Below are 24,201 nucleotides of genomic sequence, written 5' to 3'. Positions count from 1 at the left end.
CCCCAACAACCAGACCTCCTGATGGGCATGACTTTTGGCCATTGGACAAAACTTTGCTCTTGTTTCAGGCTCATCTTTTACTGAGAATGGCAACCTGCTGCTACCTTACATGCCCAATAGGGCTGGGTTCAAAAGATCAAATCGCGATCCAATATCGATTCACGTTCGAAAAGTGTGATATCGATTTGTAAACTCCTAAATACCCAACGACGGTGCTATTTAGGATCAGGAACACTTCCGCTCTGGACTGTAGAAAATATTTCATTTCATCTTATTTCCAATACCGCAAATAGAGTCTCAGTCGCAAGACTCTCTAGGTCCAATGTAATTATGTGATTGCACTTAATTACTATCACTGTTATAAAAATGATTAGTCTACCAATCTCTGTTACGTCTGGGCTCAGCTAGTTAAGGGTTCATTTCGTTGGTGCTCCTCAGCGCGCGACTTTTGGTTATTTGAGGGCCCAGACCTGCACGTAAGTCGTTAAGGAATGAGACAGAGGTCATGGTGCCAGGATGGTATTACAGCTATTAAAGGAGGTGTTTCCCCCGTCTCCCGCGACTGATCGACTGCCTCAGGTTAACGGGCGGAGGCTACACGGCCCAAAAGAGATGCAATCACCCCACTCAGTACGTCCCAGTTTTCATGACATATTTCACCCCCAGGTAAACACCATTGACGTCGGATCCAAATCTGTGTTGGTCCAAAGTGTGTGTGCCTCGCTCCATCCACAGGGAATGAGCCTTACTGCTGAATTACCAGTAACCAGAACAATAAACATATGCATAGACCAAACAGAATTCTTCCCCAGATTTGTATGAAAGGTTTATTAGCAGACAAAAACTACTGTGTCAGCAATACGATTATGAACAGAATACAATGTTGAAAGAAGCCAATGCACTACCTAAATTAAGACGAAAATACTATGTGAACAGAAGTCAACGGGAGCCCTTTACCGGGTTTCAACTCAAAGATTTGATCATTACATCAAAGTTTAATACTTGGTTGACTCGTGGGACGGCCGCAGCCAGGGACCAATGAGCAATCAGTTACCTGAACATGGGCTGTCCTAATGCCAAGGGGTTTGGCTTGGGAACTTTAGCTTCTAGCCAAGTTGTACTCAAATCCTAAAATACTACATTTTTATTACATTACCTAAAACAATTACAAGACCGAGACCAGTTCACCACCCGAAGTATTTCCATCAGATTGATACCAAACACATCATAGGAATTCTCAATACATCATATTAAGCGTTTACCACACATATTAATACATCTGGCCCACGTCTCTCCTGGGCACGTGGTATCTTTGCGCGAATCCTGTGCACGCGCAACAGCTGGATATCTCCCTCACCGGAGGGGGCGAGTTTGAACAGCTGGCGTCTCCGCACAGAGAGCATTGTCCTACTGTGCGTCCTTGTGATTCAAACGCCAGATAGGCAAAGTTTGTCTTTGTAATTTAAAGATGGCAAAAACAGTAAATAAACACATGAATGGCAGAAAAGCAACGAAACGTGAGATTCTTCAGGAACCCGTAGGTAATGATTATGAGGATGAAGATGAGGATGACGATGTCAGTGGGTCAGAGAACGGTCAAGACAGTGGGGCGGATTACAGATTCACAACTTTGTGGATCGTTTTTTTTGCCGATGATTGTAGGTGCTATTTTCTCAAGCACATCCTGTAGCTTTCTTCCACATTCATGTACACAACATGCACAAATACACACAGCTTGTTCAAGTAAATAGTGCCAGTGTTTTCCCACCTTTCTCTCTCATACCAAGTTTCTCACTTCTTTCTCTCATACCAGGGTATTTTATGTTTGTGTGTGTATCAAACAGTCCCTCCAGTTTTTCGCGATTCAGCGATCGCGTGGATTCATGCTAATTCAATGATATTCCGCATAATTTCACGATGCCGCGTAATTCCTGTAAAGCCGCATTTTTCCCGCAAAATTTCAACATTCTGTGGAGTTTATTGATTTATATTTTCGTCAAAAAAATAAAAATGTGACTACAATACCACCGGAGACGAAAACCAATACGAAGCATTTTTGTTAATATGTCACTGAAACATTGAAAAAGAATTGCCTGCTATTTCGGAAGTCGCGACCCTCATCTCAGCTGTTCCGCGTCTCTCCTCCCCTCCCTCACACATACACGCAGGCGTCGGTGCTGCACACTCATGACCTTTTTTTTAACAGCAGTAGCCTACTTTTCAGTGCAATCCTGGGTGGAAAAAGTATTGCTGCCCATTTATCCATGACGAAGAAGTGTATGCAGTCATGAAATAGTGGCGGTACTGTCGCACAGTAGCAAACATCTTACGTTAGGCTACATGTTTGCGGAACTTCTCCACTCTCCCCTGTCGCTTTCATGAGCATGCTACCCGACGGTCGTTGTCTGATCTTTTTTCAATGTTCGCTAATGTTTGTAATTTAAGGGTCTATGTCTATGCGTAGACACAAGCCTTCTGATAACAATCACTGTAGTGCCGATCGCAAAGGTTTCGGAAGTGTGGAGTTTTGCAACTTGTTTCAGTCAAGGACACCGAGATAGGAAGTGAACGGCCCTTCCACGCTTTCACTGTGTTATTGCAATAAAGTCTTGCGAATCCATGCAACCATGCACACAACCATGTCAACGAGAGCGTGTATGCCATCACAACTTTGCATCAAGCAAATAATATGCAACAGCTTGCAATACGAGCACAAGAGAGAGAGAGAGAGAGAGAGAGAGAGAGAGAGAGAGAGAGAGAGAGAGAGAGACGCGCGTCTTCCAACAGGTGACATTGTAACGCTTGCATACAGCCTGGTTACTGTACCCCGCGACGCTCTTCATTAGGCCTAGTGGTAGGCTATACCCACAAGTATTTTTTCATAACGCGCTGTCCCGTTTTCCCTCGAAGTCGTTCTAAAATATCGACATTTATGAGTGTCGCGGCCATGATTTTTTTTTTACACATTGGACGCACTGGCTAATAAGACGCTCTGACAGCTTTTGACAATATTTTATTATTCTATTATATAGGAAGTGTGTTTCTGAATCTCTCTCTCTTTTGTCTTAAGCCTGCTTAGACTGATTGTGGTTTTCAGTTACCAAAAAAACCCAGAAAGGGATGCAAAATCTTTGCAAAAAATTAGAAAATGCCGCAAAATCTTTGCAAAAAATGAGAAAATGCCGCCACAAAATCAGGCATTTTGACCGCAAAAATCACAAAATCCCAGTGCAAAATCCTGGAGGGACTGATCAAAGCTTGAGATATTTAGGTTTTGATAGCCAGTCTTAGAAATTTAGGTATGAATGGTTTAAAGTGACAACCCAGCAATACAGAAGATCGATATTGAATCGAATCGGATCGTGGATCGAATTAGATCGTGACCTTCTGGATCGGACTCGAATTGATCCAGGAAATTTGGATCGATTCCCAGCCCTAATGTCCAACAATATTCTGCCTTCACCATTAGGCCACAGCTGCCACAGCCGCAACAACAACAGCAGCACCAACAAACAACAACATGTGTTTACAAAGCACAGTATCGCAACTATACAGCCGTTTCCAAGTGCTTTCAACAACCAGCAAACCAATCAACCAACATCCTGACGGGCTAAACTTTAGCCGTGTCCCTCATATGTATTACTTCAAACCCATCCTGTTCTGAGAATGACAACCTGCTGCCTTCCTTTCCCAACACTGTTCTCCCTGTAGCATTTGGCTACAGCTGCCCCAATAATAATAACTTCTGACTGGCAAAATTTTGGCCGTTGTCCTCCTTATACATTTCAGCCCCATCCCTGTACTGACTGAGAATGACATCTGGGCTGCTTCACTCATCGCTGGCTCCTGGACTGGACCCAAACAGGAGTCTGTAAGGAATACTGTCTGTACATGACGTTTTGGCAAAAGCAAGCAAGCGGTCCAGCCTGCGGGAGGATATTAGATCACCAGAAATTGTGCAAGACTAAATAAGGATCAAGTTTTTGTAGCCCTTTCCGCGAACTCTTAGCAGTTACAAATGACGTGCTGCACCAGGGAGGATTTGTTCGGCCAATTTCGCTTTTATCAGAAGTAAAACTTACAAAAGCGCACATGTTCTGACTCAGCGAGCCATTTGTGGCGGTTGATTAATTTGATCCGCTGCTGTCCCCTGATTTGAAAAGTTTTTAAAAGAAAATCCTAATGGCACCGAGGGAAATGTTTAAATTGATGCTAATGAAATAAAGACAAGAAGGTGGAGGGGCGAGGAAGGAACATGGTGACTTTAATAGATGTTGTTGGAAGTAATTTCTTGATTTTTTTTTTGTTCTTGTTACTTCCCTTGTTCTTCATTTTTTTACTGAGCATAATTTTGTGTGTGTATGTGTGCGTGTGTGTGTCAGTGTGTGTTCTCTGAGTGTGCTCTGCGTTCATACGTGTGTGTGTGTGTGGGCAGCCGTTCATGTGTGCATGTATGGGTGCCCGTGTGTATGCATTTGCAGACGCGTTTATGTATGTGTGTGTGCGCATGCAATTTGTACATGTGTGGGTGTGTAAGTGTGTGTGTGTGTGCTCATATTTGTGTGTGTGTGTGCGGGCGCGTGCGCGTGTGTGTGTGTGCGTGTGCGTGTGTGTGATCGTTGCTCTCCAGCACGCTGCACCATGGGGGCCATTACCGGTGCTCTGCTGCACCTGCCAGGGCCACCAGGAACTGACTGAGTGTGACTCAACACGGATAATTCAGTTAGGCTTTCCCCAAAAGCACTGGCCCTACAATGACCACTGATTTATTATTCTTATATCCCACCTTATTTGTTTTGTCTTGGCTTACAGGAATGTTCAGAGGGAGAACACTCAGCAGTGCAATGGTGTCAGCCACACATAGGGCTGGGCAATATGACGATGTATATCGTTATCGTGATATAAAAGTGTATATTGTGACCTATCGTTCTCCTATATCGTTTATATTGTGATAATAATTTTATCAATTTTATACTATTGAATATCATTTAATTACATTTCATGTTGTCACAATACACACTATAAGTTAATGTAACTGTAAAAATAAGAATAAAAAGATCCATTTTAAAGTAAGGTTGTTTTGCGACATGAAAAAATAAAGAGCAAATAAAGAGAATAACTGAAAACGTATGTAATTGTGCTATATCATGATATATATCGTTATCGTGATATAAAGTAATCCATATCGTGATATTGTTTTTTTTCCATATCGCCCAGCCCTAGCCACACATGGTGATCTCCAATTAGTTTGTGGAAATGAAAATGGTCATCTGTTTGTCCCGAGTCAGTTCGTACTCTGAAGGGGCAGGCTAAGGTCACTTTATGTGCCTGTGCTTTTGTGCCTCTCTCACAGATATTAGCAGATCATTTATTTTCACCTGGTTCTGTACAATGTGTTCTGCTGCCATTGAAAAATGGAACATTTAGTAAAGTTTGCAACAGTGCCGACTTCCTTTTTTTGGGAGAGGTTTTTTTTTTGTCTTTATTTGGATAGTTAAGTGAAGAATTGGACAGGAAATGAGTGGGAGAGAGAGATGTGGGGAGGATTAGGATATAATGACACAGGCCAGAATCGAACCTAGGGTTCCCATGGGCAACAGCCCGCATGTGGTATGGATCACTTGGCGCAGTACTCCCATTGCACCCCCAAGACAACCGTCATGTCGACATTAATTGACTTTTTGCTTCAGCATAATCAGTGAAAAGTGAAAGACCTGAAACATCATTCTGTTTTGAGAAAATTGTGAGCTTGCTGGAGCTTACTGGCCATGTTTTTAGTGCCAACATTTGGACATGGAAGGTGCACACAACATTCATGTTGTAATTGGAAAAAAAGCCCTGAAAACCCAGAATTTGACATCTTTACAATATTGGTGACTTTCACTCCATTCTCTGAAAGCTCTGAAGTCCTCTGAGGAGGCTATTGTCTGGTGACAGCAGATGGGTCAGTCAGTCAGTCATCAAGTTTTGGCAAAGGACGCGCTCAACTTCTTGGAAAAACGAAAGTCTTTGGGTGCGCGATAAAATGTATCAACTTAAGGAAGAAAAATCCGCACTCACAAACTGCGTCTCATTATTTATTTATATTACCACCATGTCCAAAAAGCAAATGCGTTTCGGCTATCAAGCCTTCATCAGTGCGTGGTACAACTGTCAGTCAGTCAGTCAGTCAGTCAGTCAGTCAGTCAGTCAGTGCGTCAGTGCGTCTGTGCTATCCGAGTCGTCCCGTCTTGACACTCTGGACAGACCACAGTGGAGGCCCACACCTCGGGGACTCTGCTCTTAGCCTGGCCTCCCCTCCTCACTCCCACTGCGATTGGAACAATGCTGAGACACTGTTGATACAAAGGAGCTTTTGTCAGCTTGTCCTCCCCTTTCCTTTCTGGGATAATAAGGTCCCCAGAGTTATGGTCTACGGACACCACATGCAATTACTTCATCGTTGCCCTGCAAAGGCGAAAGTGCAGCAACTACACTGTACACGGACACTGAACTTGAGGACAATGCCTTCAAAGTTGTCATCAAAAGTGCAGTTTTGGGTTAAAATTCTATAGTAAGGGCCATGCCGTGGCTGTAACGGTAGGGCACTGGGCTGCTACGCTGGTCACCTGGGTTCGATTCTTGCCCGGGTCATTTGCCGATCCTTCTCCGTCTCTCTCTCCCCACTCATTTCCTTTCTCTCCTCCGCCGTCCTGTCAAAAATAAAGGTATAAAAAGCCTTAAAAAATCTATAGTAAGTAATGTACATAGTACAGCGTTAATTGCAATGATATTATCAGGTGGTTCTATTGGCTGGATCTGATTATGGGGGGTGGTTCACTCCCTGTAAAAAAAAAACACTGCTCTGATTGTTATTCATGTTGTTTGTGCAACAGATGGTGTTGAAGTTTGCTAATGTCCTAATGGGAGGAAACACTGTTCTAAAGTCAATCTTGCAATCTAACCTCTAAATTCATTTGCTGACAGAACGTCAAGTCTCACTAGCCTTTTGGGTTTAGTGCAGTGTTATCGTTGCCCCGTTGTAATAACACTCTAAAATGTCTGAAATGAGTCTTGCTGGTGGTGGCCTGGACTGGTTACCCGGAGCGCAGCTGGGCTCCCAGGTGACCCTAGGAAACTGGGTCCCCGCAGATGGGGCCCGAGTCTGAGCAAGCCTGGCCTGGCCTGGCCCGGCCCACCCTGACCTGGCCTCTCCTGCACCCGTGGAGAGCTGCATGTGTGGGGTAGGAGAGCAAATGTGGACTGGGATGGGTGGGGATCATATGGGAGGTGTGGAGGAGGTCTACTGTGTGTGTGTGTGTGTGTGTGTGTGTGTGTGTGTGTGTGTGTGTGTGTGTGTGTGTGTGTGTGTGTGTGTGTGTGTGTGTGTGTGTGTGTGTGTGTGTGTGTGTGTGCGCGCATGAGTGTGTGTGTATATATGTACGTATGTGTATGGAGGGGGAGCAGAATAGACGGTGTTGAGGGTCTGGGAGGTGTAAAGAGAGCATAAGGCGCTGGTCTCTGCGTGCTGTGACACATGTAGTTTGTATTGCTGATTTATTGGGGCTCTGTGCGCCGCGAGACCCTGTTGCAGCTGGGCCCGACATTCCTCTGGGGAGCCGTCCCCTCCCCGCCCAGGAGGATCATGGGACTTTGCGGCAAACTAGAAAACCTGACGGAGGCCTTTTCTTTTGTGTGTGTGCGTGAGTCTGTCTGTCTGCTAGTCAGTGTGTATGCCTTTGTGGGTCTGCATGTCCGCTTGTGTGTCCGTGTGTGTGTGTGTGTGTGTGTGTGTGTGTGCGTGTGATATACAAGTAACTGTTGCAGTGCAGTGTATTCTCTATTCTGCACGCCCTCCAGCCATCTTTTGCGTCTTAACACGCAGGCTTTCTAATTTATGTGCAGATCATAAATTGCGAGATGAAAAAGGCTTAACTCATATTGCAGAGCAATTCTCACAGTTTCGAGCCTCGTTTTAGCCTCCCACACTTACTTTCCGCAGAGAGCCCCCCACCTCGCAGGACGCAGTGTGTGTACATCTGCAAAAATAGGGTAGTAAAGAATAGGACCTCTGTTCACGTCTTTCTACACCCGTTAATGCATTTTGTTTGTTCAAAAAAAAGGTGAGGGAGAGGGAGTATTTCTCACAACCATTTTGTTATTTATGTTGCAAATACATGCTGAGTCAGGGGTCCTGGTGTCTAACAGCTCCCGAAGGTCCACAATAATAATAAATTCCTGATATTTGGAAAAGGATTTGATTTCAACCCTACACACAGTTTTGTGTGTTGTTGTGCATCGCTGCAGAGGCCCGTAATAAATTCTGAACCTCGAGAGCTTGTGAAATTAAAAGGTTTATGTGCCGTGCGAATAACAAGGCAGCTCAGCGAGCGAGTTTCAAGCAAGGTTCACCGGTGGCCCAGAATCCACGTTGAGCAGCTGAGCTTGCAAAATGACGGCTTGGACCACGATCCACAGGACGTGTCATATCGGGTTTTACCCTTGCCTACACTACATTTTTTACGTTCTCATTTATCTATCCACTAGTGAAAACCACACTCCGATTAAGTCATAAATTCACAGTGGCAATGGTAATCCTGTCTACGGTGGTAAGATTTACCCTTAAAAAACGGAGAGCGCTCTTTTTACAAGTGATTGTTGGGGTCTCTGAGTAACCCTCCACCCGATGTATCCTCCACATCTGCGGCCAGGCGTTGTTGAAACCGCACTCCTCCGACAGATTGATATGATGGATTGGCTAGCCCACAGAACTCCCCCCTTTTCCAAGAAACTGCAACATTAAGCCATCCCTCGATCTTTATTCATCATCTCCTTCTCACGTCTAGTGTACTCTAGGTCGTCTAGTGTACTTAAGGTCGACATACCGCATATCTCGCAAATCTTCCATGTCCCTGCAAGGCAGAGTGAATACACAGTGAGTCATGCGATGGATGGAGGATGCTGCGCGGAACGGGGCTACCCATAAAGATGAATGGCTAACCTGCTTCGATTGGAAGCGTGTAACTTTTTCCTTCTCTCCCCTGTCGAAGGTCATTGGCCAAATGCAACATAATCCAGATGTGATGTATCCTACCGTCCTATTTCGAGGACATTGTGCTCTTTCTCTCTCTCCCACACTCCTTCTGTGTATTCAAGATCTCAGCGTCACCAGAAGAAATACTACATGGTTTTTCCCAAAACAAACTGACCAGACCCACTGACATGGCAAAATGGCTCCAGAGAAGACGAATGAAACTATGAGAATTATTACTTTTTCTCTCTTTCTTAGAGGCAGCTTGGCGTTCTTGGGAAGACATGAGATATTATTTTTTCTAGAAGCCAAAGGAGACATTGCCTCGGATGCCCAAACTATTGATTAATGGAGTTGAATCATAGGGCGCAATGAAAGTATTGGATCAGCTTACTGAGTGAACAAATGGAAAAGAGAAATGCTGGGCAGATATCGTTTTTGCCTCTTTTTATGTCACCGTTTAAAGTCTGTAGAATGCAGTATGTTGACTGTTTCCCACTTTTTTTTGCCGCTGTCTGCCTTTCCCAGCTGCATTCTTGGCACGTCAAACAAGTTGTTCCGAACTGCATGTCACTTCCACACATTTCTTCCTTCCTTTCCAAGATGTCAAAGTTGTCACACGCGAGCCATAACAATTGCTTAACAGACTTGGCACCAAAATCATGTGAAAGCGCAAGGGGGGGGAAATAAAATTTAAAAAAAAACCCAAAGGTAATCCTTAGTTAGTTGCCCTTTAATTTGCACTGACACACTCCAGAGCTCTGCAAACAATATCGGTTTCAGAGACGGCGAGTTTACTCAGCGAGCCCCCTGTGAAAGCGTGTTGCATATTTTCAGTAGCATCGAGCCTGACTGCCAGACAGCATTACACCAGCGATAGGAATGTTTCTGTTGTCAAAACGATATTTCCCACAAAAAAACTGTTCTGTGGGGGGGGGAAGAAAGGAAGAGAGAAAAAAAACAAAAGTATATTTTTCTCGATTGTGTGAGATGGCAAGTCTCTGGTATTCGGCATGATAGCAAGTCTGGAATTTTGAGGGAAGGAAAAGTGGTTGCAGATGTTGTTGGGGGGGTACCTTGCAGTCTGGTCCCGGCCTTCTCAGCGCCAAGATAATTTGTCTTCCAATTACTGTCTCTTTCTTCTCACATGAGTCGTGAGGGCTTGGGTCCGGCTGGTCTCGCAAGAAGTAATTTTCGAACGCGTAGTCCTCCTTGTGCTCTGCGCCGGAGCACCGTCCAGACCCATCATGGCGTGCAGGGGGGAGGCCAAGGACGGGACAGTCGTGTGTGTGTGCGTGAGTGTGCATGTGTGTGTGAGTGTGTGCGTGTGTGTGAGTGCGTGCGTGTGTGTGAGTGTGTGCGTGTGTGTGTCCCCGTGTATGCGTGTGTGGTGTACGTTTGCGTTTGTGTATTTGTGCGTACGTGAGTATGGAGCCGGGAGTGTCCGTGAGGTTAGATTCCTCCCCATGTTCCTTCCCAGTTGGCCTCAGGGAGAACACGCTTGACGGCACGCGGCTCCTCCAACAGGGGCCTGCTGGCCTGCCTGCAGTCCTGTCTATCGCACAGATCTGGTCACTAAATCCCTCTGAATGAGGCAATGCAGAAAGTAATGTGAAGGGCTTTGTGGCGACTCCGCCAAGCTCAGCTTAGCATATCATAGCGCAGTGGCACGTTGGGGCTATATCGCAATGACTGGGGCTAAGGCCTGGAGAAAGAGCGAGAGAAATTGGGCCTCTGGCCGATGCTGACAGACTAATTTATCGTGTGTGCGGAATCTGTGGGTTTGGATTGGTAGCCCCGTTGGCCGCTGACTTGGCAGCGGTGGTTAGGACATCGATTTGGCTGTGTGTGTGATCTGGCAGTAGTGTGGGATGGGATCTGGCTGGAGGTCCTGCGTTGCAGACAGATCAGGGGCCATGTTTGTCCTAAACCCAGCCACAATCTGATGTAGTGTTATTCGCTAAAGTGTCGGAAGGCCTACAGTAAGTCCGCCGGTTTCTTAGTTACAGTTTGTTTTGACTTTTGTCAGCCTATTTACATGAACTGGGTTTTTTTTCCAGCTTTTGATTTTATTGCCTTAAAAACATGTCTTCCCACCACTTACAAAACCAAGGACATTTGCAGTGATGTCTTAATGTCATTTCCATCTGGACTGTGGCACTAGATTTTAACAGCTCCTCGTCAGTGGCATGACAAGGAGTTCAATATTTATACCAATATAAACATTGCAAATATGTCCAAACCGTTTCTCCGCCCTGTATCCAAACTGTCATCTAGGGGTTCCATGAACATTTGTCTTCTATACTGAACGTAATGTATTAATTACACTATGGAGGATTTAAAAAAAAAACATAAAATATTGGTTTCATCAAAATAGATTAGCCCCTTGTTGTTTTCTCATCTGTTTGCGTTTTATGGACGGTTTCTGCTGTCATCCTCTGCTTGACTGCCAGCAAATCGCACTTAATCGTGATGGAAATGCTCGATAAAAGTTTCTCAATGTTATGCAAAACCAGATCAGGCATACTGTATGTGGCCTTTATTTTTTCCAGCATTCCTCCTGTCAAAAATACATCAAAACAAACCGCCAGTGTTACATTAGATGGCACATCTACGCTGGGCGCATTAAAAATAACACGCACATTGTGCCACCCAGTGCAGATTTTTAGCCTTGGTTTCTGACACGCTTGTTTAAGTGGGCCTCTGTTTTTTTTCTTTTCTTTACTGCCTGTTTGTAGTGGTAGTGGGGGATTTGACAAGCGCACAGTCACTTAGTAGAGAGCACGCATTCAAAACATCTGCACATCACATGAGGAGCGTAGGCCTCCAGGGACAACTCAGTATTGGGTGCTCAAGTTCATCCTAAGCAGCAATTTCTGTGTGTACAATTTCACCTCTGTCTGTCATACAAAGCATTGCAGTATTATCACTTTCTTTCTATTTTTGTATTTTAATTTTGTTGTTATTTGAACATACAGAAAATGTGTGTTACTGTAGATGCGTTGCCAAATGTTGTACTGAAGTTGCTACAATGCATCCAGTAGATTTGGGTGTACAGTACACAAAAAATCATTTCACTGTCGGTAAAATATTATTATTTTAAACAAATTATTTTATTTGTTTTTTGCACACCCTTTGGAAAATATGCAGGACGTGTTTGTGTTGCTCTGTATCCATCTTTAGTTTTATATTCTAATCAACAATTTCACTTCTGTTGGTCATGTTATCATTCTCCTCCAAGAATCAACATTTCTTCATTTTGTTGCACACATTTCGGAAAATATACAGCAAACGTGTATATTATGTAAGTGTGTATTCCAAAGCGGTTGTCAAAACAATTGATGTTTTATTTTAGTTGCCGCTACGCATCCAGAAGCTCTATCCTGCTGCTCCGTCCTCTCCAAACGTCATTCTTCATCCCGTCTCCTTCCAACTCCTTCCTATCATTCTTCATTTACTCTTCTTTCTCTCATTTATGCATTTTTTTTGCCTTCCTTCATTACGTATTACCCTTACTTTTACCCTTACGCTCCCCATTAATTTCTCTCTCTTGCTCTCTTTCGCTCACTCACACACACCAATCATTCTGTCTTTCTCGTTCTCTCTCACACACAAATCACTGTCTCTCCATCTCTCTACAATATTTCTGCTCATCTCTCTTCTCTCCATCTCTCTCTCTCTCTCTCTCTCTCTCTCTCTCGCTCCCTTTTCCTCCTCTCTCCCCCTTCTCTATCGTTTCCTTGTCCCCCCGTCTTTTTTCCCAGACCCCCTGCCGCGTGCTTGCTTGTGCTCAGGCAGGCGGGCCAGTGGTTTTGGCGAGCCAGTCAGCCCTGGAGTCGGATTTGGGTCGACAAGGGGTGGGGGTGGGGGGGGTTATGTTTGTTCAGCAGGTAGTGTTTAAATCACTCATCTGGAGCCTGGCTAACATAGCACAGCAGGGGGCTGGAGATGGCTCAGGCCTCAGTCAGTCAGTCAGTCAGCCAGTCAGTCCGAATAAGTCAGTTGACCGTTTTAGACTCAAGAAATCAAGCTTGATTTAGTCATTGATTATGGAAAGCATTTAGAAAAAGTATGTACTGTTCATCGGTGTGTATAACCCCGGAAAAAAATGTGAAAATAATACATTTTGTTATGTTAAAGAATTTCAAAAATAATGTACAATGTGGGTCGGTCCAGATTCAGTTAGTCCCGCCCCCCGCCATGCTCAGCTTCGCTCAGCCCAGCCCCCGCGGTGGTAGTGCAGTATATGTGGGAAGTATCGGCTTTCCTCCCTTACCCTTGTTAGGGCCGCAGTGCCGGGTTCACAGCTAAGCAAACACCGGTGGCTAGGACACTGGGTGAGGACGGCCCATACTGTAGCCTATAGTCTGGCCTCTAGCCAGGAGGCACTGCCCAGCCGCACTGTGCTGAACATGTAAAAAGCAAAGGTGTCAAGCCTATAGTTTTGACTCCCTGAAGAAGGCCAAGCGGCCGAAACATGTCTGAGTTTTTTAAAGGTTAATTGTAAACCAAGGCTAAATAAAGGCTTTTTACTTTTAAAGAGAGTGCCTTGGTATTTTTTCTTTTTCAACGTCTGCATTTGCCCATCCAAAGAGCACCTCAAAGAGCACCTTTTTTGAGTCCAGGAAGCGCTCTTACAACAAAGACTTTTTGTGTCTGAAATTGTGTCCCTGTTCTTGGAAACATATTCCCCTAATACTCTCCACTGTCTTACAGTACATGCAAAATCACAATGCAATGTATTCAGATGTTGGATACTGTGTACAGTAGCATTGTGCTTTAAGGTGCATTGCACATTACAGGCTACTCACTCATCACTGTTTCCTAAATTGAAATCGATAAAAAATGGTTTCAAGCCTTTGGCCTGAGTTTTTCTTACTTTCTGTTCCAGTGCTGTGGTTGACATATTTGATCGAAATCATGAGCATAACCATCCTTTAAAAACATTAAAAACACCTATGGTTAAAGGCATGGAAAATACAAGCCATTTGAAAAGGAGAGAGAGAGAGAGAGAGAGAGAGAGAGAGAGAGAGAGAGAGAGAGAGAGAGAGAGAGAGAGAGAGAGAGAGAGAGAGAGAGAGAGAGAGAGAGAGAGAGAGAGAGAGAGGAAGAAGATTTTTGGCACATGGAGAGTCTTGCTTCTTCACATTTAAATTGGTGACCAGCGTTGTACCCTTTATCCCAATGGAGCATGTCCTGGAGAAGGGGGCATACCCAGAACCATGAGGGCCAACATTACAGTAATTTACAGTAATTGCAGTGCTTTTATTGAAGGAAAGGTGTGATCACTAGTAATTTACTAGTGATCACACTTTTACTTCAAATTAAAAGCACTACACTTCAATAGGCTGTTATTACTAGTGGTGTCAACAATAACCGATTCGGCAATGCAATGCAATGCGGGGCATGGACAATTCAATTCAATGCCGCAAGTTCCAGAATCGATGCTGCATTTTTTTTTAACTTAAATTACTTCCTTGGATATTTCAGGAGCAAATGAACGTTAAATTAAATAAAGGCACTTCAAAGCATTGAAAACTGCAAGACTGATACAGAAAACAGTCAATAAAATGTTAAAGCTGAGTATCTGACTGCTTGTATTGCCTCCTCATGACTGATAAATCATTTGCTTTGATTTCAGTAGAAATGTAATGCATTGCAATGCATCGTAGAATTGAATCGAATCGAATCGCTATCTCCCGAATCGTAACCGAATCGAATCGTGAGGACAGTGCCAATGCACACCACTAGTTATTACCCACATGAACTAAATATCAATATGATGTTACCCACTTTAGGCTAATAAAACACTCAAGGCCTTTCTTAGGGTGAATCCTATTACACCCCTTAGCCCTACGCGAACCCCTTTGCCTCCGTTTTGCGCGTCCACGTGTAGGGGTAGTGACATCCCGATTCACGTTCAGACAGATGGGTAGGGGTAGGGAAAAGGGCTTTCCACCCCTCCGCGCGGAGATTTTCCAACACCAGACTCCGCAACGGAGGGCTGCGACAGATTTCCCTGAATGCATTGCGAATTCATTTAAAAATTGGCGGCAAGCCGCGGCACCCACAACAGCACACAAGTTTCAGTATTTTCGCCGCAAGTTTAACATTGTCCTAATGTTGTATGGCCCTTTTCTCCGTGAAACGCACATGAAAACAATCGCTATTAACGTCAACCTAATGCATGGAATTAGTGACAGCTGTGAGTGTCATTCCGTGATTGTTGAAGGGGCATCCCAATCCATAGGGGTTGCGTTTCAAGCCCTACACCTTGCGCCTTTGTTTGAAAGCACGAGGGGCAAGAGGAAGGCAAAGGGGTAGGGGTGGAGATTAGTAATGAGAAAGGCCCTTATTCTCATATTTTGCAGTGTCATTTATTTGCATGGAAAATTGCAGCAAAACTTAAATTAGTAATCACAAAATGTAAGGCAACAAAAAAAAATTGAAGGGCCTCTCTTTTCTTTAATTCCTCCCGAAGAAATGTGCTTAATCAGTAACTAACTCTTTATCACATAAATCCTAATGTTGTAACAGAAGCAGCAGTAACATCTGGAGAACATTAATAGTCACTCCTTGACAACTCTTGAAAAGACACAGCATGGTCAAGCTGTGTAAACATCTGTTTTTTTTCTGTCCATACATGTATAAAAATGCATACCACACATTTGTGCCACAGTGTGCCAAATCAGGCACTGTGATGCAACTACAACACGAATGCATAAATGTAAAGTAAGATCACAGCATGATCGAGCTGGGTGACATTTTGCCTTTAACTTTATACATGTATAAAAAGTACCACACATTTGTAAATGTACAAAGATCAGGCACTTTGATGCAACCACAATACAACTGTTCGAATGTACCGTAAGATCACTGTTTTGAGGTTTTGGCACACACTTATGAATTATTGGAAGCGTTATTGCCTAATTCCACTCTTTTCCGGGAGAGGTTGCGCAATACTGGCGCTGAGCAGAATTTGTGTTTTGTTATTACTGTCTGCCTTTTAAATGACCCTTGATTGACACCATAAAGGAAAGGCTGTGTTTTTTTCTGAAATGTATGGGTGAGTGTATGAGGGTTTTTTGTTCGGGGGTGTGTGCGTGTTTGAGTGTGTATTTGTGTAAAGTTGTGTGTGTGTGTCTGTGTCTGTGTCTGTGTCTGTGTCTGTGTGTGTGTGAAAGAGTACTGTATATGTGTGTATGTGCATGTGTAAGTGGATGTGTGTGTGTGTGTGTGCGTGTGCGCGTGCGTGCGTGCGTGCGTGTGTGTGTGTTCACGCATGTGTGACTCCTGCACTGCGTGCATCTGTGTGAGTCCTCCTGTGTCAGCTCAGCAGATGAGGGCTTAAGATAGGCATTAGGGGCCGATATCCATCTCTCCCAGCTCTGTTCCGGCGGAGGTCCAACGATCCGAGATGATGTGGCCGGGAGAGCTAGTGCTGCCGATGCTTTCTGGAATCCACTGCCGGTCCCTTGCGTGTGGCCGTTATTCCGGGCCTTCAAACTCAATCTCAGTAGGAGTAGTTTAGTTTTCGTCCAGAAAAAGGAAGTCTGTCCATCAGTCAAGTGTTGGGGATAAATATTAGAATCAGGGTCTGGCATGAAAAAGAACTGGAAATGGTTCTGGAAGATTCTTTACCCCCAGAATGTCTGGAAGTGTGAGACAGGACTGTGTAAACTGTAATCACCACTTTGAACTCACCATAGTAAACATGATGAGAAATTGCAGTCATGTGACAAACGTAGCTCTTCAGTGATTCTTTGGGGTTTTTTTTGTGAAAAATAACACAATACCTTCTACACCCAGTAAGAGTTCCATGAAAATGTCTTTCAGTATATTTTAAGTTAAATATGTTTTTTTTAAGTCATTGATTTGTTCTTGGCCTATTGTCACTCATGGTGTTTGTTCATCACTTGAAGCACGTCATCGAGTATAGAAGGCCCTAGGTCCAGATCGAATGCAAACGCATTGTCGAAGTCATCCGGCTGTGATATTTCCATAGCAGTGGTCGTGAGGGTGTGGCTGTATCCTCTCCCCGAGCTCAGGCTGCCGTGCTCAGTGCTCGGACTTGGGCTGCCACTGGCCCGCTCTGACCCCGTCAGCTCATCCTCCTCCATCATCTCCCCCTCCTCACTATCGAGCAACGGGAGCGAGCTGCACTTCTTCCGCCTCTCTGACGAGTTCTGCCGCCGAACCGTCCAATCCGGGCTCTCCTCTCCGTCTCTGTCCCCTTCCCCGTCGTCGTCGAGATTGAGGCGTGGCGGTTTCGGCGGCGGTGGGGAGCACGCCAGAAAGAGGTTCTGCTCGCTCTGGGAGCTCTGCAGCAGCAGGCTGTGGCCCCGCTTCAGGAAGGACAGGTCGCCGAAGCGGTCGCCCTGGCCGTCGGAGCCGATGTGGGACAGGTGACGGAAGTCGCCCAGCGGTAGGCTGATCATGTTGACGGACAGGCTGTTGCGGTGTTTCGATTGACGGCGGGCGGGCCAGCGGCCTGAGGCAGGCTTGCGGTACAGTGAGGTCTTCAGTGGCATCCTGGTCTGTGGTAGTTGCTGGAGTAGAGTCAGTTGAGTTGAGTAGAGTCAGGGAAAGGGGTTCTAATTCTGTGTTCTTTGTTCCCTTGGTTGAGTACGGTGGTTGTTGTCCTTCGCTGTGGTTCAACAGGAGAGCATGGTTGTGGAAATAGATGGGTATTTTTCTCTGTGAAAGAAAGGATGAAATTGAATGTTAGAAAATGGAAACTTTTGGAAATGCGTTTATAATGTTTCTGAGTATAGAAAGGAAAGACTCGCACACATTTTAATAAAAAAAAGTCTTGATGCGATCCAGGTTTTGACGCTATCTGTCAGCAGAACCTAGTAAATCTAACAGCTAATTGCCACGCTGGACAAACATGACCGCTCTCTGTAGACACTGACTGCACTTTCGTGCAATGATTCTAGCACCAGATGCAAACTTTGGCTCGCGTTGAGCTGCCCTTGAAAACAGAACCAAAAAAAAGGGAGAAAAAAAAGAGTTGAACACCGCACCTGTTCACTGTGCAATTATTCACAATATCTCCTAAACAGAAAAGGCTTTTTTTTCTAGTGAGGCAGGTTTTATAATAAATGTGGTTTCTCATGATTCTGTATGTATAGTTTTTCACTGTGATTTATCATATCATTTATCCACTTATCTGTCTCGGAGTCATCTATCATCCATTGCTTTTCCTGAATCAACATTCCTTTCAGTATCCAAGATTTACACACACACACACACACACACACACACACACACACACACACACACACACACACACACACACACACACACACACACACACACACACACACACACACACACACACACACACACACACACAGTCGAAGGAACAGGTTTTTCCCATCAGGAGTACATGGTAACTACGCCAAACGCGGGCCCTTTGATTTCAACACCCATACAACATGTTCATCAAACCAGGGCTCGGCTGCCATAAACCAACTGAGAACCTCTCTGGAAGCAACTGATGCAATATGCAAATCTATTGTAGCCTAGCCGAGCCCTCGCCTGTTGCAGATGGTCCACTGTTACTACAAACGGCTCTCGGGATTCTCTATTTGATTATTCTCTGTTTAATTTGCATGGCTTTTGGCATGGCTTTTTTGGATATGTAACTAATGTGCAAAATTACTAAAATCTTAAGAATTAGGCTGTTTCCCAGGCACATTTCCTGTAGACATCACTATGCCATTAGGATAACTGTTGAGGTGGACTTGAATCTGTCCCCAAACTGCTTCAGACGTATAGAAAGTGATCAACATGAAAGGGTTTAAATTCCTTTAATGGCATGTCTGTTAGGTCAGTTATCAATGTCTTGATGACCTGGCTCCTACTACTCCTTTCTTGTTAGGCTGTTATTCAGACACATGGGTATCTTTTAAATGTAGCCTTTACTTCTTACCGTCTTCCCCCTGTTACTACATACAGCTCAGGATTCTCTGTTGGGTTTCCCCTCAAACACATGTAGTTGTATATCATTTGTATAACGCCAATGTCTGTGGGCAAATTTCAAATCATTAGAAGTAGGCTACGGTATTTAACACATTTTTTTATATGACTAGGCAGCAGAGAATGCAGAGAAATACACTCTTGCTCCGTCATGGCTCTTTTAGATGTGACTTTGCTATTTGGGCAGTTGTTAAGGTTGTTGTGACATCCCAGTTGACTCCCACTATACATTTGTCTCTCCTCTCCTAATCCACTCTGCCATGACCAGTCGACAGATAAGCCATATTAACCTTCATCAGCCACACGTCAACAAATAACAAAAAAACATACACTGTTAGCCCTATAGTTTATATGATTTCTTTTGTGTGTTGTGTAATATTAAAATCAGAAGAATTATCGGTTGGCTGTTTTCAGATAGCCTGTTCTTTATGATTCTTTATTCATATTTAATATTTATTTATTTATTTATTTATTTATTAATTTTTAAAATTCTGTTTGTCTTGTTTTATTTTTTGTTTCTCTCTGTACAGTGTCCTTGAGTGTTTTGAAAGGCGCCTTTAAATAAAATGTATTATTATTATTATTATTATTATTATTATTATTATTATTATTATTATTATTATTATTTTAACGCACCCTCTGTGTAACATGGGAAGCCATTTAAGCTTGTGTTGACACCTCAACATGACTCTTCCAAGTCAAGTCAAGTCAGCTTTTATTGTCACTTTCATCATATGTACAAGACATACAAGGGAAAAAAACCCTGATCTTTTAGATCTGGCCTTGGTATTAGGGCAGTTATTGAGGGTGTCTTGACATTCCCTTACCCCGTTTAGACTCCCACTACTCATTTGTCTCTCCTCACCTAATCTAGTCTGCCATGACCAGTCGACAGATAAGCGATATTGGAGTTCATCACCCCCACATTAGTGCATCACCCACACAAAACAAGCAATAGGGATTTGATACGATGTGCAGGCATACTTTACAGCAGATGTCTGAGGCTTACTTGGTTTTACATGCCCCTCTGAAGACAGATTAGCGATATTAGAGTTCATCATCCACACCAGTCAACCACTCATGGCATTCAAACTGTACAGCAGATGTTTGAGGCTTTCTTAATTTTAAAGACAGTTTTTTTTTCTTTCCCTAAAAGATCACAACCTGGCACACGCAGCCAGCCACGTTAGCACGGTGCAAACAAATCGCTGTCATTTACCGTAATTCGGCTATTATATTTCACTTATTGTCTTTGAGTCGAGCCGCCTGGCCTGAAGAAGAAAATCTGCTGGATCTCAGGCCGACTCTGTGCCAATTTGTTCCCATTCGTTACACCGAGCTTGTTAAGGCAGAGACCTCATTGTGGTTGGCAAAGGGGGAAGTGGACTGTCCTGGGTTTTTTTTTCTTCCTCCCGCTCCCTCCATCTCATTTAAATTATTTATTTATCCTGTTGCAGGCACCGTGTAAAGATGCGTGTTCGTGACTCGAAACACTCACTCTGTAAATTTGTAAGGCACTACAGAAAACATGTTTTGTTGGCCAATAAAGGTTTTATCGGCACTTGGGCAGCAGCGGGAGGTGCGAGCGTGTGGACACAACTGCATTCCTTTCGCAACATGTAATGCTACACAGGGAAGGTGGAACTCAAATGATTACCCCTCTCTCTCTCTCTCTCTCTCTCTCTCTCTCCCTCTCTCTCTCTCTCTCTCCCTCTCTCTCTCTCTCTACCTACCTCTACCTCTCTCTCTCTGTCTCTCTACCTCTCTCTCTCTCTGTCTCTCTACCTCTCCCTCTGGAGTGTCGACCAGAATCACCATTTGTTCCTTCCAGCCTTAAAAGTTAGCGAAAATCCTCATTAGCGCTAATTAAACCCTACATTGCGTGTTTTTTTGTAAACATGGCATTGGGAACAAAAACCAACAACGAAAGAGGAAGAAAAGAAAGCAATTACTAACTGCAGCTGCACCTACTTGACACGACTCCACCTAACGTGTCGTCAAATACCTGTGCTACCTGAATGAATACCTGCTCTTATGGCAGTTGTGTTCTTATTTTTAGCTGCATAACTGTTGTTGCCCATATAACAATTCCCAAAAATAAAGAATTAAAACGTCCATACAGTAGGTTCCATAGAACAGCCCAGGCCATACAATCCTACTGTAGTATATACATTGTAAGATATATTTAAAAAGGAAGATAAAGTATTATGTAAGTACAATAAAGGACAGCGGTCTTACCTGGCTGGTGGACAGTGCACCACCATCCACTCCGTGCTCCTTGGTCCGTACTCCTCAGCCTGTACTCTGCACTCCTCAGCGCCGCTCCTCTCCTCTCGTCAGTCCCTCTGCTTTACCCCTATCCCAGTCAGGAAGCGCAGCTGAGACAGATACCTGCACGGACTGATGATCGCACACCTGACATGACAGGACTCGCTCGGCTGTGGGACGAGAGCGAGAGAGAGAAAGAGAGAGAGAGGGAGACAATGAAGGGAGAGAGGAAAGAAATCACTTTATGAGCCATAAGCCAGCGCTTGCCTGAAGTCTCTGCTCTACAAAATGCTCCGTTTTAACGTTGAGTAAACTCCAGGTGCATGCTTTAAGGATCAATCATTTACCTGACCGCTCCAAGTGCCTCCATGCGTGCACTACTAGGCCGTTTATTTTTGAAGACTGTGACTGACTATCCATGTCAGTCAGCCATATGTGATAACTATGTCAGCCGAAACTTGTGCAGAACCACAAGTCAGCTCAGTTATCATACAACAGCTGACACCATCTTTAATTTCTGACCAATCCGTGCCCTTCCAGCTTAACTTGACTTAACTGTTTACTGGTTTGGCTAACAGAGTAGCTAGGCTGATCATTGCCTATACATTTTCCTCTGTTTAATGATCTATTAAAACACATCCCAGTACACAAAGGGTTAACGAATGACTTACCTTTAGGCTACTCTAGTCCAGGTTTTAGGAGAGTAAGTTTGTTAAATCCCTTTGAATGATTAGTCTCGTGGCTTGATCTTATGATCTCCTTTGTTGCGTATCTTCCAAACAGATCGGATCGGAACAGAATATAGTAGAATAGAAGACAATGGAGTGTTCTGGTATATCCACTACTGGGTGTCTCTGTGTTTGAGGGCAGCCTGAGGTGTGCCGGTTGCTTAGTTAGGTTGCCAAGGTGAGGCCGCTGAGCTGAATGACCAAATGTGTACCAAACAGGTGGCGTTAACCTCTCTCTGTCCCTTTCTCTCTCTCTCTCTCTCTCTGTCCCTTTCTCTCTCTCTTTCTCTTTCTTTCTTTCTTTCTTTCTTTCTTTCTTTCTTTCTTTCTTTCTTTCTTTCTTTCTATTTCCTTCTTTCTTTCTTTCTTTCTTTCTCTCTCTCTCTCTCTCTCTATTTCCTTCTTTCTTTCTTTCTTTCTTTCTCTCTCTCTCTCTCTCTCTCTCTCTCTCTCTCTCTCTCTCTCTCGCACACTCTACAAGTCGCTTTCTCAGTCTCTAGCTCTACAGGTCTGTCTCCCAACCTCTCCTTTATCTCCCTGTCTGACCGAGGGTGACAGGTCTGTTTGTCTACCTGGTGAGGTCACACAACTTCATCTGCTATAAATCTGATGACTGATGAGTCCCTACAGCGAAGGAGTAGACACAATCTCTTGCTGTATCTCTTTCTCTTAGTCTCTTTTTTATGACTGAGTCAGTCACTCTGTTTTTCCTGCTTTGTCTACTCTTGTCTCAATGCTATGCCCTCTGTCTTCTACACAGTGTCTGCTACTCTTTCGTGGTCTTCCTCCCTTCCTCCCTCTCACGTGAGTGTGTGTATGTATACAGGCGCGTGTGTGTGTGTGTGTGAGAGAGAGAGAGAGAGAGAGAGAGAGAGAGAGAGATGTGAGGGGCTTTGAACAGCAGGGGTTAACTGATTCCTAATCTCTGGTCCATTGTCCGCACGCTGCTGATTTCCTGTAGGCTCTAAGCCGCGACAAAGCCACCACGTCATCGTCTCTACCCCTACTACTCCTCTGCACACACACACAAACACCCCACCACATATATACGCACGCACGCACGCACGCACGCACGCACACACACACACACACACACACACACACACAGTACCCCTACAACATCCTGGACCAACTCACAGTGCCATGCCCTAAGCACATCATCACAACCCTTGCACGCCCACAACAACGAACACCCTTCCAGCACTCGTCACCACCCCAAATTGCCATTCATTACACCACACAAGCCTTCTTCACCCTTGGTCAAAACAATCGCACAACTTCTGATGACCGGGCAGTTATTGGCTTTGGTTGTTTAACCCTATTCAGACTGGCCTTTTTTTGCATTCCTGGGCCTGGAGGTGGGGGGGGCTCTTTTGACCCCCCCCCCCCCCATAACTCATGAACGGAAAACGGTATGACCACCAAACTTTGGGGAGATGATCTACATATGAAGAGTTCATTTTTATTTGATACAAAGCTTTCAAAATTGCATTTTTTTATGTTTTTATTTATGTAATATAACTATTTATATGTATTATCAAGTATATGAATGTACACCAAACCAACAACAGGGTTCTCTAAAAATATAGAAGTGCAGGTCTTCAGAAATGCTCTTCATATGGACATCTATGAATGACATCATTTTTGTGTCATTATCTGGTATTATGACGTCATTATGACATCATCTAATTATAATGCCCAAAATCTCTACATAATGTATTTCCCATCAAATTTAGGTAATGCACTTAAATTTTAATGATTATATGCTTCAGACCACTTTAATGCTCACAAAGCTGTCTGATGCTAATGGAAATAACAAAAAAATATGAAAAAGGAACAATAATGAGACTTAGATCAGTGATTTTCGGTCAGACATACCTGTCAGAAAACCATTGCCATGGCAACGGCAAAAATGATAAACATAATATTTTGGTACTAAACTGTAGCCAACTAAATTTTAGGAGAAGTCACCTAGTTTCGTAGTCATAGCTCAAGTCGTTAAGGAATTACCGCAGAAATACACCAGCGGCGATCTGAGCGAGTCGAGCGACGGAAGTAATTGACTTTGTATTGAGTCGAGAGACAAAAGCGATTCTGGAGACTAGAGCGATTTGCGCGACAAGCGCGACAATTTGAAGTTGAAATCTTTTCAACTTTCTATGACGCGGTTCGGCGACAAGCCGCGACAGCCAATGACTGTATAGAGGTAAG

The 24,201-nt window shown here is 44.1% G+C and overlaps 2 protein-coding genes across 4 annotated transcripts in view; one reads left to right on the top strand and one right to left on the bottom strand.

Moving 5' to 3' along the window:
- Window positions 1-24,201, top strand: part of dnajc17 (DnaJ (Hsp40) homolog, subfamily C, member 17) — a 116,779-nt gene that overhangs the window by 63,696 nt on the left and 28,882 nt on the right. The window lies entirely within an intron of this gene.
- Window positions 14,330-22,241, bottom strand: LOC134434965 (cdc42 effector protein 3). Of its 3 annotated transcripts, none has more exons than XM_063183662.1 (3): window positions 21,934-22,241; window positions 21,233-21,432; window positions 14,330-17,707 (listed from the first exon to the last, which is right to left on the bottom strand). In XM_063183662.1, the coding sequence occupies exon 3, from the start codon at window positions 17,539-17,541 to the stop codon at window positions 16,903-16,905; it is 639 nt and encodes a 212-aa protein (XP_063039732.1). In that variant the 5' UTR covers window positions 17,542-17,707; window positions 21,233-21,432; window positions 21,934-22,241; the 3' UTR covers window positions 14,330-16,902. The 3 variants fall into 3 exon arrangements, with proteins under 3 accessions (XP_063039732.1, XP_063039733.1, XP_063039731.1); XM_063183663.1 differs by lacking the exon at window positions 21,934-22,241 and adding an exon at window positions 21,610-21,905; XM_063183661.1 differs by lacking the exon at window positions 21,934-22,241 and having other exon boundaries at window positions 21,233-21,905.

This window comes from Engraulis encrasicolus, chromosome 19, assembly GCF_034702125.1.
Source record: "Engraulis encrasicolus isolate BLACKSEA-1 chromosome 19, IST_EnEncr_1.0, whole genome shotgun sequence".
Taxonomy (NCBI): Eukaryota; Metazoa; Chordata; class Actinopteri; order Clupeiformes; family Engraulidae; genus Engraulis; species Engraulis encrasicolus.
The sequence above is the reverse complement of the archived record's forward strand: the minus strand, read 5'-3'. Positions and strand labels throughout refer to the sequence as shown.